The 13,491-nt window shown below is 44.7% G+C and overlaps 1 protein-coding gene across 1 annotated transcript in view; it reads right to left on the minus strand.

Annotated features, from left to right (window-relative positions):
- LOC124775141 (metaxin-2-like) overlaps positions 1–13,491 on the minus strand; it is a 69,666-nt gene that overhangs the window by 32,395 nt on the left and 23,780 nt on the right. The window contains exon 2 of the mRNA XM_047249980.1: positions 8,605–8,925. Coding sequence (XP_047105936.1) covers positions 8,605–8,925 — 321 coding nt within the window. The remainder of the gene's footprint in view (positions 1–8,604; positions 8,926–13,491) is intronic.

Genomic DNA, 13,491 nt, shown 5'->3' on the forward strand with positions numbered 1-13,491 from the left:
GTGTATTTCTACCGAACCTTTTAGCTCAAAATTGTCCACACAATCATGTTCTGAATTATTAACCATTAATCCTGAAAGACCCTGAAAACTTATTCCAGTGGGAAATCTCCAGTAGAACTTAAACAACCGCTTTTCACATGACGTTAATGATGCTCTGTAAAACGTGCAGCAGTTTTTAGATCTAAGAGTATCAAATAACGATATAGCCAATCGAATAATGCTGGCCGTTCAAGGTTGCATCTGTAACCTATGTTAGGCAAACGGAAAGCAAAGCTGTCTAGACTTACAGAGAGGTCGACCTGACGTGACAGAAGGCTTCGCCGCGGCACTAAAACATGCCTACTTACCAGATGCCCACCCTCGAATATTGTCCTCACAGCGAAGTACGGAGGTAGATGCAGTGGGTCTTTTTCTTCTGGGGCTCATTAGTCTTCTGACTGGTTTCATGCGGTCCGCCGGTCCTGTGCCAAGCTCTTCATTTCAGAGTAGCACTTGCAACCTACTTCCTCAATTATTTGCTGGATGTATTCCAATCTCCGCCTTCCTCTACAGCTTTTGCCCTCTGTAGCTGCCTCTAGTACCATGGAAGTCATTCCCTCATGTCTTAACAGATGTCCTGTCTTCCTGTCGTTTCTCCTTGTCAGTGTTTTCCACATATTCGTTTTCTCTCCGATTCTGCGTAGAACCTTCATCTACATCTGCATTTATACTCCGCAAGCCACCAACGGTGTCTGGCGGAGGGGACTTTACGTGCCACTGTCGTTACGTCCCTTTCCTGTTCCAGTCGCCTATGGTTCGCGGGAAGAACGACTGCCGGAAAGTCTCTGTGCGCGCTCGAATCTCTCTGATTTTACATTCGTGATCACCTCGGGAGGTATAAGTAGGAGGAAGCAATATATTGGATACCTCATCCAGAAACGCACCCTCTCGAAACCTGGACAGCAAGCTACATCGCGATGCAGAGCGCCTCTCTTGCAGAGTCTGCCACTTGAGTTTGCTAAACATCTCCGTAACGCTATCACGGTTACCAAATAACCCTGTGACGAAACGCGCCGCTCTTAATTGGATCTTCTCTATCTCCTCCGTCAACCCGATCTGGTACGGATCCCACACTGATGAGCAATACTCAAGTATAGGTCGAACGAGTGTTTTGTAAGCCACCTCCTTTGTTGATGGACTACATTTTCTAAGGACTCTCCCAATGAATCTCAACCTGGTACCCGCCTTACCAACAATTAGTTTTATATGATCATTCCACTTCAAATCGTTCCGCACGCATACTCCCAGATATTTTACAGAAGTAACTGCTACCAGTGTTTGTTCCGCTATCATATAATCATACAATAAAGGATCCTTCTTTCTATGTATTCGCAATACATTACATTTGTCTATGTTAAGGGTCAGTTGCCACTCCCTGCACCAAGTGCCTATCCGCTCCAGATCTTCCTGCATTTCGCTACAATTTTCTAATGCTGCAACTTCTCTGTATACTACAGCATCAACCGCGAGAAGCCGCATGGAACTTCCGACTTTGTCTACTAGGTCATTTATATATATTGTGGAAAGCAACGGTCCCATAACACTCCCCTGTGGCACGCCAGAGGTTACTTTAACGTCTGTAGACGTCTCTCCATTGATAACAACATGCTGTGTTCTGTTTGCTAAAAGCTCTTCAATCCAGCCACACAGCTGGTCTGATATTCCGTAGGCTCTTACTTTGTTTATCAGGCGACAGTGCGGAACTGTATGGAACGCCTTCCGGAAGTCAAGGAAAATAGCATCTACCTGGGAGCCTGTATCTAATATTTTCTGGGTCTCATGAAGAAATAAAGCGAGTTGGGTCTCACACGATCGCTGTTTCCGGAATCCATTTTGATTCCTACAGAGCAGATTCTACGTCTCCAGAAATGACATGATACGCGAGCAAGAAACATGTTCTAAAATTCTACAACAGATCGATGTCAGAGATATAGGCCTATAGTTTTGCGCATCTGCTCGACGACCCTTCTTGAAGACTGGGACTACTTGTGCTCTTTTCCAATCATTTGGAACCTTCCTTTCCTCTAGAGACTTGCGGTACACGGATGTTAGAAGGGGGGCAAGTTCTTTCGCGTACTCTGGGTAGAATGGAATTGGTATCCCGTCAGGTCCAGTGGACTTTCATCTGTTGAGTGATTCCAGTTGCTTTTCTATTCCTTGGACACTTATTTCGATGTCAGCCATTTTTCGTTTGTGCGAGGATTTAGAGAAGGATCTGCAGTGCCGTCTTCCTCTGTGAAACAGCTTTGGAAAAAGGTGTTTAGTATTTCAGCTTTACGCGTGTCATCCTCTGTTTCAATGCCATCATCATCCCGGAGTGTCTGGATATGCTGTTTCGAGCCACCTACTGATTTAACGTAGGACCAGAACTTCCTAGGATTTTCTGTCAAGTCGGTACATAGAATTTTACTTTCGAATTCACTGAACGCTTCACGCATAGCCCTCCTTATGCTAACTTTGACATCGTTTAGCTTCTGTTTGTCTGAGAGGTTTTGGCTGCGTTTAAACTGGGAATGAAGCTCTCTTTGCTTTCGCAGTAGTTTCCTAACTTTGTTGTTGGGTACTTCTTGCCTTAAGTCGCGCATCTGAAACCGCATGGTTTCAACGACTTTCTACGGAGCTCACCATCACTGCGTGTTGACGACCTACCTGGGCCTGATGCGGTACTGCGCTACCAGGATGCTGACAATGTAATTTCGTCACCGACGTTTCGATTCTAGGCCCTGGCAGTTTCCCGAAGATGGCTACTGAGTTACCCACAAGCCACAGCCCAGGGCCGTCCCGGGACGGTGACTGCAGCTAGACAACATTGCTACTCCTGTACTGTTTATGAATAACTTATGGTTATGGAGCTGTTGCTATGGCTTTAAGGCGACCGTCCATCCGGCTCTTTGTACCTGCTGCCCTGACAAAGATCCCCATCATCCTGGTGGTTTGTAAAAATGGTTCAAATGTCTCTAAGCACTATGCGACTTAACATCTGAGGTCATCAGTCCCCTAGACTTAGAACTACTTAAACCTAACTAACCTAACGACATCACACACATCCATGCCCGAGGCAGGATTCGAACCTGCGACCGTAGTAGCAGCGTGGTTCCGGTCTGAAGCGCCTAGAACCGCTCGTCCACAGCGGCCGGCCGTGGTTTGCATTGAAGTAGTAAACCATCCCGACACCCGCTACAAATCCACAAAAGTACGACATCGCGTTTTTAAGCGTTAGCACAAACGGTTTCGTAGCTCTCCCGAAAGTCGCCTCCATAACTGAGTAATTATTTCGGCTATCTGTCACGCGAAGTGCCCGTGTTCGATTCCCGGTACTGCCAGGGAGTTTTCCATGCCGGAAGGATTGGATTGGGTTTCACTCAGCCTCGTGATGTCAGGTCAGGAGTCACTTGACCGAGTAGTAGCGGCTCTAGGTAACGAAAACCGTCAGTGGCATGGAAGGCGATATGCTGACACCACGTCCATACATACTTCATCAAATGACGCTATTGGAAGAGTACGTCACGGCGGTCCGTCGATGCCGATGGACCTGCCAGGCCTTGTGGACGGAGTATAAATTTTCAAGCAATTCCTGTAAAGGTGTAGGGGTGTAGATTCCGCAGTAAGAGTTTATCATCCTAATTTATCCCCCAAATTATTAATTACCCAATGTGTAGGTTTATAAGCGCAAGAATGCTTCGTGTACTACTTAGTCCAAACATTAAATTCTATTTCGCATTTCATTTTGTACAACATCAATCTAAAATAGTTATATCAACAGTTAACTAGACACGCTACAATTCAGTATATCCCTTCTCGTTCTTTCATTGATCGTCCTTACCTGGTATTTAATTGCTATGATTACTCAATCTGTCAAGTTTTGACGTCAGTTTCGAGAATCTGCCTTTGGAAGCTATAATTAAAAATAATGATATTAGCTGCCAGTGGGTGCTGATTGAAATCAATGGGGAAAGTTGAAAATTTCTGGCAGACTGTGATTCGAACCCAGGTCTCCTGTTTACAAGGCAAATGTGCTGATGCTACGACACCTAGACACAGAGCTCATCGCCGCTGCACGGCCTTCCCTATCACACGTTCCATCAGATACAAACTCTCAACTTGTACCACACATTACTTAAATACACTGACATACATCAGTGCCAAGTGGTAGTTAATGTCAGTAATTGCTTATTAGCTTGATTCATAGCGGCTGCAGGATCAAAATAACGTCTGCTCTTGTGGAAATGTCAGAAAAAACAGACACCATGTATGTAATTAACGCGAGCACAACCACTGATCACTTCAGTGAGGATGCACACCGCGCTCAATCTTCTGTGGGAAGCGGCAGTTGCTGCGAGTATAGAGGATAACAAAAAAATGGTTCAAATGGCTCTGAGCACTATGGGATTTAACTTCTCAGGTCATCAGTCCCCTAGAACTTAGAACTACTTAAACCTAACTAACCTACGGACATCACACACATCCATGCCCGAGGCAGGATTCGAACCTGCGACTGTAGCAGTCGCGCGGTTCCAGACTGTAGCACCTAGAACCGCTCGGCCATCACGGCCGGCTATTGAGGATAATAGGCAAGACAAACTATATCAGTAGTGTGCCTATGTTGAGAATTTTGATCCGACGGGGCCGGCCGGAGTGGCCGAGCGGTTCTAGGCGCTACAGTCTGGAACAGTGCGACCGCTACGGTCGCAGGTTCGAATCCTGCCTCGGGCATGGATGTGTGTGATGTTCTTAGGTTAGTTAGGTTTAAGTAGTTCTAAGTTCTAGGGGACTGATGACCGCAGAAGTTAAGTCCCATAGTGCTCAGAGCCATTTGAACCATTTTCGATCCGATGGTAGGCATACTAGGGTAGTTCGTGCTGTGGAGATGATCACTGTGTCTGGATGGCGCAGTGGTAAACACGTCTGTCTAGTTGTCTAGTAAGCAGGAAACCCAGGTTCGAACGCAAATGTACCACTAATTTTCTACTTTTCCCATTCATTTAAATTAATGTCCACTGGCAGTTACAGTCGTTAATTCCTTTCTTTGATTCGGAGTGCTTGGAGCAACAAAACAGGGCCTGTTTCATCGGTCATGTGACACCACGTCAATATATTAAACAGAATACTTACAAACAATTTTTGTCAGCCCCATTTGCGTATGCGATTTCGCATTTCGACAAGATGAGTCGCTACTTGAAAAACGGCATCGTAATTGTGTAGTTCTCAAGTCTCCGTGCTCACCAGATACGTCTATTCTTTTAGTACTTGAAGTAATGGTTATGAGCACTTACGCCCATTTTAATAGAGCCTAATCCATTATGTAGTGTAAAGATGATTGCCATGAGCTCCAATATCGACCGGTGTTGTACAATTCGCGTTTCAAATATCTAGACACGGTACTAGTGACCAACTACGTTACGTTTTACGTAGAATCATATACCGGCAACTGACCGTTTCCATGCACCACTTCAAAAGAAATCTGATTTCATTTTCAATCTAAAGTGTCGATGTTTCTTACATAGTTTCCATACATGGTGCACTACCTGCGTTAAATATTCATATGTCACGCATATCTTCTGTTTACATTTTGCAGATTCCGTCATGCGTGCTAGACCATCTTTAGGCAAGTGGTTACATGGAGATGGACCATCGCCTGGGCGCCCAATTCCTCGCATTGGATAGTTCGCTACTTGTCTCGCAGACCAACGGGAAGATCGTTATAAGAGGCAGTCAGATGCAAGCGAGACGGCTTGAAAAGAAGTAAACTGCTTTTTAGTTGAAAGTAATCACCGTAACTATTAATACATTTATCCCACTTTGAGACCAGACGGACAGTGGCTTAATGGGAAGATGTCTTCGGTTTCCTACGGAAAAATGATTGCATCCAACCGACGACCTCTTCATTCCAGGCAAATGGATGACCACGAATTTCTTTCTTCAGGGCTCTCAAAATATGTCCATCACATGGTGTGTGGTCGGGACTCTATAGAGGATGTTAAGCGTTTCCTTGCGAAACTAATGTAACGTAGGCGAAACGACATCGCTAACATGTGAGCGGACCCCTTCATGTCTCATAGTGGGATAAATGTAATACTTAAATGTATTCTGAAGGAACAGAGACTTGATTATACGAAATACTTCAATGTTAATTCGCGAGTTCCTTGACATCGGCTGTTACTTATAGGTGTGTTACCCACACCGGGGAGTACACGAGGACAGCGACCCGTGGTTGTCGGCTTCGACCTGCAGAGTCTGCTGCGGCTGTGTTTAGTGGAGCTCTTGTTTACTGCGGAGTGTCGTCCGTGCTGCAGGGAACAGTTAGCTGTACTTGGAGTACCGTGTCTCTCTCGAGGAGAGAAACCTTGAAAATTAATTTTAAATGGAACACCGAAAGGCCTACCCCTCTCGCTATTAGGTCTTGGCTCACGGTGAGAGTCTATAATTTACCTTTCCAAGTGCCTCTCGTCGGCCGGTGTGGCCGAGCGGTTATTGGCGCTTCAGTCTGGAACCGCGTGACCGCTACGGTCGCAGGTTCGAATCCTGCCTCGGGCATGGGTGTGTGTGATGTCCTTAGGTTAGTTAGGTATACGTAGTTCCAGTTCTAGGGGACTGATGACCTCAAATGTTGAGTCGCATAGTGCTCAGAGCTATTTCAACCAACCAAGTGCCCCTCCATAAAGTCAGGGAGACGCTTTGTTTATGTGGGACAATTTACAGTAACAGAGAAGAAGTATGGTCAGAAAATTTTTGGCATGACAACCTCAGTGACAACAGAATAGCTAAAATAAAATTACAAGAGCACATACCCATCTTTGTGACTGTATGCGGTCAAATGGAGTATGTTCTGTCAGCTACTTACATGTACCAAAGATCATTTGAACGATTCGTTTATCGAAATGAGGTGGAACGAGTCAGTTTACAGGGTGTGTAGAAACGATAGTGTTTACGTTAACGAACACACTATTAAAACGAATGAAAATCAGGCTCGCCCATCCTCCGAATGTAATTCCATTGAATACCTGAGAGAAAATAGTAACCCTGATTAAAGCAAGACTGAGTGAGGCAACGGTACACTATGTGATCAAAAGTATCCAGACACCCCGAAAAACATACGTTATTAATATTATGTGCATTGTGCTGCCACATACTGCCAGGTACTCCATATCAGCGATCTCAGTTGTCATTATACATCGTCAGAGAGCAGAACGGGGCGCTCCGCGGAACACATGGACTTCGAACGTGATCAGCTGATTTGGTGTGTCTTGTGTTATACGTCTGTACTCGAGATTTCCACACTCCTGGACATCCCTAGGTCCACTGTTTCCGATGTGATAGTGAAGTGGAAACTTGAAGGGACACGTACAACACAAAAGCGTACAGGCCGACCTCGTCTGTTGACTGACAGAGACCGCCGACAGTTGGCGAGGGTCATAATGTGTAATAGGCAAGCATCTATCCAGACCATCACACAGGAATTCCAAACTGCATCAGCATCCACTGTAAGTACTGTGACAGTTAGGCGGGAGGTGATTTCATGGTCGAGAGGCTGCTCTTAAGCCACACATCACGCCGGTAAATGCTAAACGAAGCCTGGCTTGGGGTACAGAGTATAAACATTCGGCGATTGAACAGTGGAAAACCGTTGTGTGCAGTGATGATTCACGGTACTCAATGTGGCGGTCAGATGGCAGGGTATAGGTATGGTGAATGCGCAGTGAACGTCATCTGCCAGCGTGTGTAGTGCCAACAGTAAAATTCGGAAGTGGTGGTGTTATGGTATGGTCTTGTTTTTCATGGAGAGGGCTTGCACCCCTTGTTGTTTTGCGCGGTACTATCTCAGCACAGGCCTACATTGATGTTTTAAGGACTTTCTTACTTTCCACTGTTGAAGAGCAATTCGTGGATGGCGATTGCATCTTTCAACACGATTGAGCACCTGTTCATAATGCACGGTCTATGGAGGAGTGGTTACAGTATAATAATATGCCCATTATGGACTGGCCTCCACGGAGTCCCGACCTAAATCCTATAGAACATTTCTGGAATGTTTTCGAACGCCGAATACGGCGAACATGAACCAGGACGATTACTTCAACATTCTCGGTGAACAGCAGTTGCCCACTCATCTACAAATCTACGCTGAGTATGCTTGGGCGTTCCAGTCTTCCAAAATGCCGGCCATGATCATAAGTATGCTCGCATACAATCATTGTTTGAGAAACACTCAGGCATCCAACCACAGCTCGACTGCCAGGCTAAATAACAGATATTAATCCCACATAAAGTACCTTGAACTATTTTTAGCAGTGGGTTAAATTTAACAGGCAACATCCACACAATCTGATAGCTCTATAGGAATGGTAAACAGAAAATGGCTTCAGCTGGGCGTGGCATAGCTGAACAGAGTTGCGAACTATTTCGCCAAAAACTTACGCCATTATCGAATCTACAGCCCATGATATCCCCTCACATTGACTGGCTCTTTGTCTGGTGAGCGTACTATGTGCAGAGGTTTACGACATTTGAACAGACGGGAGTTGATCGAGTCGCTTCCTTGAAATACAGTTTCGCCCACGACCCTACCTGTTTGTACACCGTGTCGAGCGAGAGTTCGAGGTCCGAGGCCGTGGTGCTGCTAGGTTCCCTGGCGGTCAGCCACGAGAGTGCCTCATTCCGCTTTCTGCGGCCGATGATGGTGCTCAGCGGCCACGGGTAGCGACCCACCACCTGCGGCTCCGTCAGCGTATCCCGCGTTTTGGGATGCAACCAGCACACGCGCAGCTCCGCCGCCGACAGCGTGCACTGAACCAAGGACCAAAGCCGTTCCTGTCGATGCGTGTCTTCCTCTGTCAGGTCGCCGGACAGCGAGACGCCCTTACGAGACAAGTGGTGCAAGATGGGGTCCTGCAACCACAACATGCTAGTGTGACTATTGAAGCTTCTGTTTCTGTATCGCCAATGTCGTAACATGAACCGTAGAGTGGAAATCATAACGGGCCAAGTGCCAAAAGAATTTTTTTGAGTTTGACGCAAGAAACCAAGCTAAGCGCCGTTGTCAACAACTTGAAAAGCGAGTTAAGCGGTACAGTCATTTCTAGTAATGCATATAAGGCCCGAAAGATAGCATGAACGGTATGTACTGGCCTACTGGTGAAGCTAAAGCGGGCGAAGTACCATAAAGCTTTGTGAATGTTTGCAGCGTGTGACAGATTTTGTCCAGATTGAAAAACGTAAGAGGATGGACGAATGTCAGATTTCAAGTACCAAAGGATCTTATAAAACTTACAGAGAATGCGACACCGAACAGTACATTTGTGTTAACTGTGCTCCAGCGCGAGGGCATTTTTATTTTAAAAAAACAGCCGATGCACATAGAAAGAGAACGAAGATAAACATTTTAAAAAGGAACTGGATTGTAGTGAAAGACATTGCACCTAGCTTCGTCAACTTGAGAACAATGTTTAACGAACATGAAGACTGTATCACCTGCAAGATTTTCAAGAAAGAACTTACCACTGACATAATAAAGAACTTAGTTTTCCCTCACAGCACTGTAGAAACAACTTATCAGCAGAAAAGAAAGAGGATTTATAACAGATAATGCCATACGTGAAAGTGGCTATCAGTAGATTTTTCGAACATTTTATCAATTAAAACTGCTTTGTCGTATATAAACTTAAAACAAGGGTTAAAAGTAATTTAATCAGAGGACAGTGTATCTGTAAAATGATTGTTATTAACAAAAGTGATAAATGATTGAGATCTCTTTCATTGGTACTTACCTCGTTTTTACAGATACTTGTATGGTCTTTGGCATGTTCTGCGTTTTTCAGAATAAGATATTTATTTCCGTCGATAAAAGGAAGGGAGCATCAAAAATTTTGCAATAGGTGTGTGACTCATACTATAGAGAACATACAAAAATTTTCTTGAGTCATTTTCATTAAAATATTTTTGTTCGAACAGAAAAACTGAATAACTCGGAATTAGTCTTTTGCGCTTAGCCCATTATCGATTTCCACTCTACAACTCAGCTTCAAACAATCTGTGTCATCTGATACAGAATTACACGTGTGAAACAAATCAGTACACGATATTGATGAAATAATATGTGTGTGGATGGATATCCCTCCAAGAGAAAGTTGCCAAATGTTGTACCGGACGAACGGTGAGTTCCTTAGGTTGCTCCAGGAGGGGACCAAGTGGGTACTGTAAGACTTAGAGTATAAGTGCATTTTATTACAACATAGGTAAGACGAATTACTGTCGTACAATCCCCTTCCATGAGAATGTCACTAGCATTTACAACTGTTTCTAAACATTAAGGTATCACTCGATACAGACAACATACAAGTCCTTCACTCAGAGTACATTTAACAATAACTTTCAGGCGGAGTTCTGACTGATACACTGATCACGTAGCTGGCCAACTAAAGGTCAATACTGTCATCTCAGCGGATGACCGAGGACTGTCGCTCAGCTGTACCGTGATCGGCCGTAAGCAGACAAGCGGCTGCGGCAGCGTACCGAAACATTTCTGGGCGAGGCTACATCAGGGTCGCTCATTCATCGATGTGACTTGGCAGCGAGTATCTTCGCTTGTGGTTGTATTGCGAGGTACTAACCTTGTTTTGACACCTCGCTCTTCTGACGACAGCGCACAAACCACCCGCAAGGCGACATCATAGAAATAAAAAACCAACTGCAATAGGTCGCTCAGCCGAATGTCTACAAGAGATAAATTAGGTAAAGGGGAAATAGTCCTTCCGTTCGCTTTCTTCCTCCCTCTGACTACTCACTGTGTGTATTATTCGCAGTCCGAAAAATACTACCTTACTACTAGGCATCATTGTCAGCTCCATATGTTTCGCTGTTCGCCGTTTATGTTCTCCGTTTATTTTTTATTGACTCGACAGAGCAACTGTAGATAAATACGAAGGTCTAGTGAAACCAGTACACATAAATCACATCTTCACTACAAGTAAGACACGTTTTTTAAAAAAATACCATTAGCGGTATTTGAACTTAATAAAACGAAAAGTTTGTAGTGATGAATAAAGGCATTTTAGTAGTGGTACAAAGTAGAGAAACTAAAACGTATTTCGTACACGATTTAATGACAGCGCATAAACACAACTGAAGAACCTGGCCGACGATATTTCACATGTATCTGGTGACACTATTCGAATCAATAAATTTAACACACTCGTAAAGTCAGTCACAGTTGAAGACTTGACATAATTGCATTCACAGAAATGTTAATGGAACTGCAAGTGCTGTTATTCTCTTGAGCACATTAGAATGCACACACGGTTGGCTGTACCATTCCTGTGCACACATTCTTCTCAGTGGCGGATTGATAATTACATGACATGGCATCATGCGACAGTATAGAAAACATAATGGACGGAATTCTAACCAGACATCTATCTAGTAGTGCGGGTATGTGGATATGTGAGTAGGGTTTATGTAGAAAAAATGGTTCAAATGGCTCTGAGCACTATGGGACTTAACTTCAGAGGTCATCAGTCCCCTAGAACGTAGAACTACTTCAACCTAACTAACCTACGCACATCACACACATCCATGCCCGAGGCAGGATTCGAACCTGCGACCGTAGCGGCAGCGCAGATCCACCCTGAAGTGCCTAGAACCGCTCAGCCACTCCGGCCGGCGTTTATGTACAATGGACGAAGTTTGAGAGAGTACAAGGTACTCTGTCACCAATTTTTCGCACACAGAAAATTGTTAATGATTTTATTACAACCTTACGCACTTTGAGCGAGATTCTAGCAACTTTACGGCCTAAGCAGATGTTGATGGAGCATGGTAGGGCGTTAAAGGTATGAGGTATTTTTATGGTTATTGGTTCATAGAAATGGTATATTGGAAGTTGAAAACAAATGTCAGCGAGCCCATCCCTCCGTAAATCCTGCCGGACAGGCCCACAGCCGTACAGGGCAGACAGAGTAGCCCTTAGTCAAGACAGGTCTCCAGCAGGACAATGCCGCTATACCTGTATTGGTGCCAGCCGAAGGCTGAGCTGGAGTGACAAACTGAAGGTACGAGTCTACACAGTGGAGTCGTAAGCCAGGCATTGTGTGCAGAGCCGCACGTAATAAAAATTCACAAGTTTTCGCATTCGCCGATACTGCAAATAGGCTTGTGACTCACTTCCACCAGCCGCCTCAATTGTATAAGAAACTCCGACATCCGAGAAACGTTTAGACATAGAATCTTTATTGCACCTTACAGCTAGGACTAACATGCTCCAAGGCACAGGCGATTTAGATAAAGATCTTTAAGATGGTATCTATTCGCTTGTTGCCACGGGAAGCAATGCGGATTCAGAGAAAAACATCTTCTCCCTCTGTGAAAACTCAAAAAAGTCATTAATTAGCGGTTTCTCTTTTTCCAGGGATGCTGGTTTCTTAACTTTTGCGCTGGTTCGACATGAGTTTCTGCTGTCGTTTAGGAAGGAAATTTTGCGCCTCTAAAGCCCTGTGATTGGCTCAAGATGGGGTGAAGGTGGTGTCGTTCATGTACTTTGCGGATAAATGGTAATTCTTTTTATCTGGAGAGGTTCGAGGCACTTGGGTTCTGGACTTCAGTCTGGAAGCATCGTCTGGTCGAAGCTCTGGCATGTGTGGTTGGTACTTGGGGCCTGTCCTGAGACTGACTTCACTTACAAGTAGTTAGATTGGAGAGCTGGTGGTGAAGTTCTTACTATACTGACAGTGTAACTTCAAACGTCTCGGACTACTCGTTTCCTGAGGGCACACTTATTCGTTTTTCGTTTACCAGTCTTGAAGTTTGGTATCCTTGTGCGCTTGGTCGTATAAGTGAGCCAAATTGGTCCTTGGTACGACCAGCGAACGGGTGTTTAGCGCACTGAAATCTACCGTGATTTCACGGCTCTGGTAGAGAGTAAACTGCGATCCGTCTGCCTGATCGCTAGTCCGTGACGTTTTTGCATGTCTTTCATGGCTGCGGTCGATTCACAGGTGGCGCCTCCACGTCTTGCCAACACCGCACACTTCTCGCCAGCTGCTATTTACATCGCCGCACGAAGCAAACAGGGTAACATACTGCTGGTCCGGCCTTGTCAGGGTCTACAGATCTCAATCGCAACTTCCTCTCAGCTGCACCTATATAAACTTCAGTAGATTTCATCAATCAAAGTCTGCTCAGCGTCAGATCAATTCAGATGGTGTTATCCAATTTTTATACTTGACTCACTTCTGCCATCCAGGATCATTGTCGATTGTTCTCTTAATCCAACTGTTAGTTGTTTACAGTATTCAATCAATAACTTTAATTTATGTCTGTTTTTTCATTTAAAAAATAAATGTTGTTAGTAAATTTTACTGCATTCTCAATCATTTTCTTCCTACTAATATCACGCATTTTGGAGTTGTCTTGGTATTTGCCCTATACTGTGCATTCTCAACAGTGATCAGTGCGCCTGTT

Source organism: Schistocerca piceifrons, chromosome 2 (genome assembly GCF_021461385.2).
Source record: "Schistocerca piceifrons isolate TAMUIC-IGC-003096 chromosome 2, iqSchPice1.1, whole genome shotgun sequence".
Taxonomy (NCBI): Eukaryota; Metazoa; Arthropoda; class Insecta; order Orthoptera; family Acrididae; genus Schistocerca; species Schistocerca piceifrons.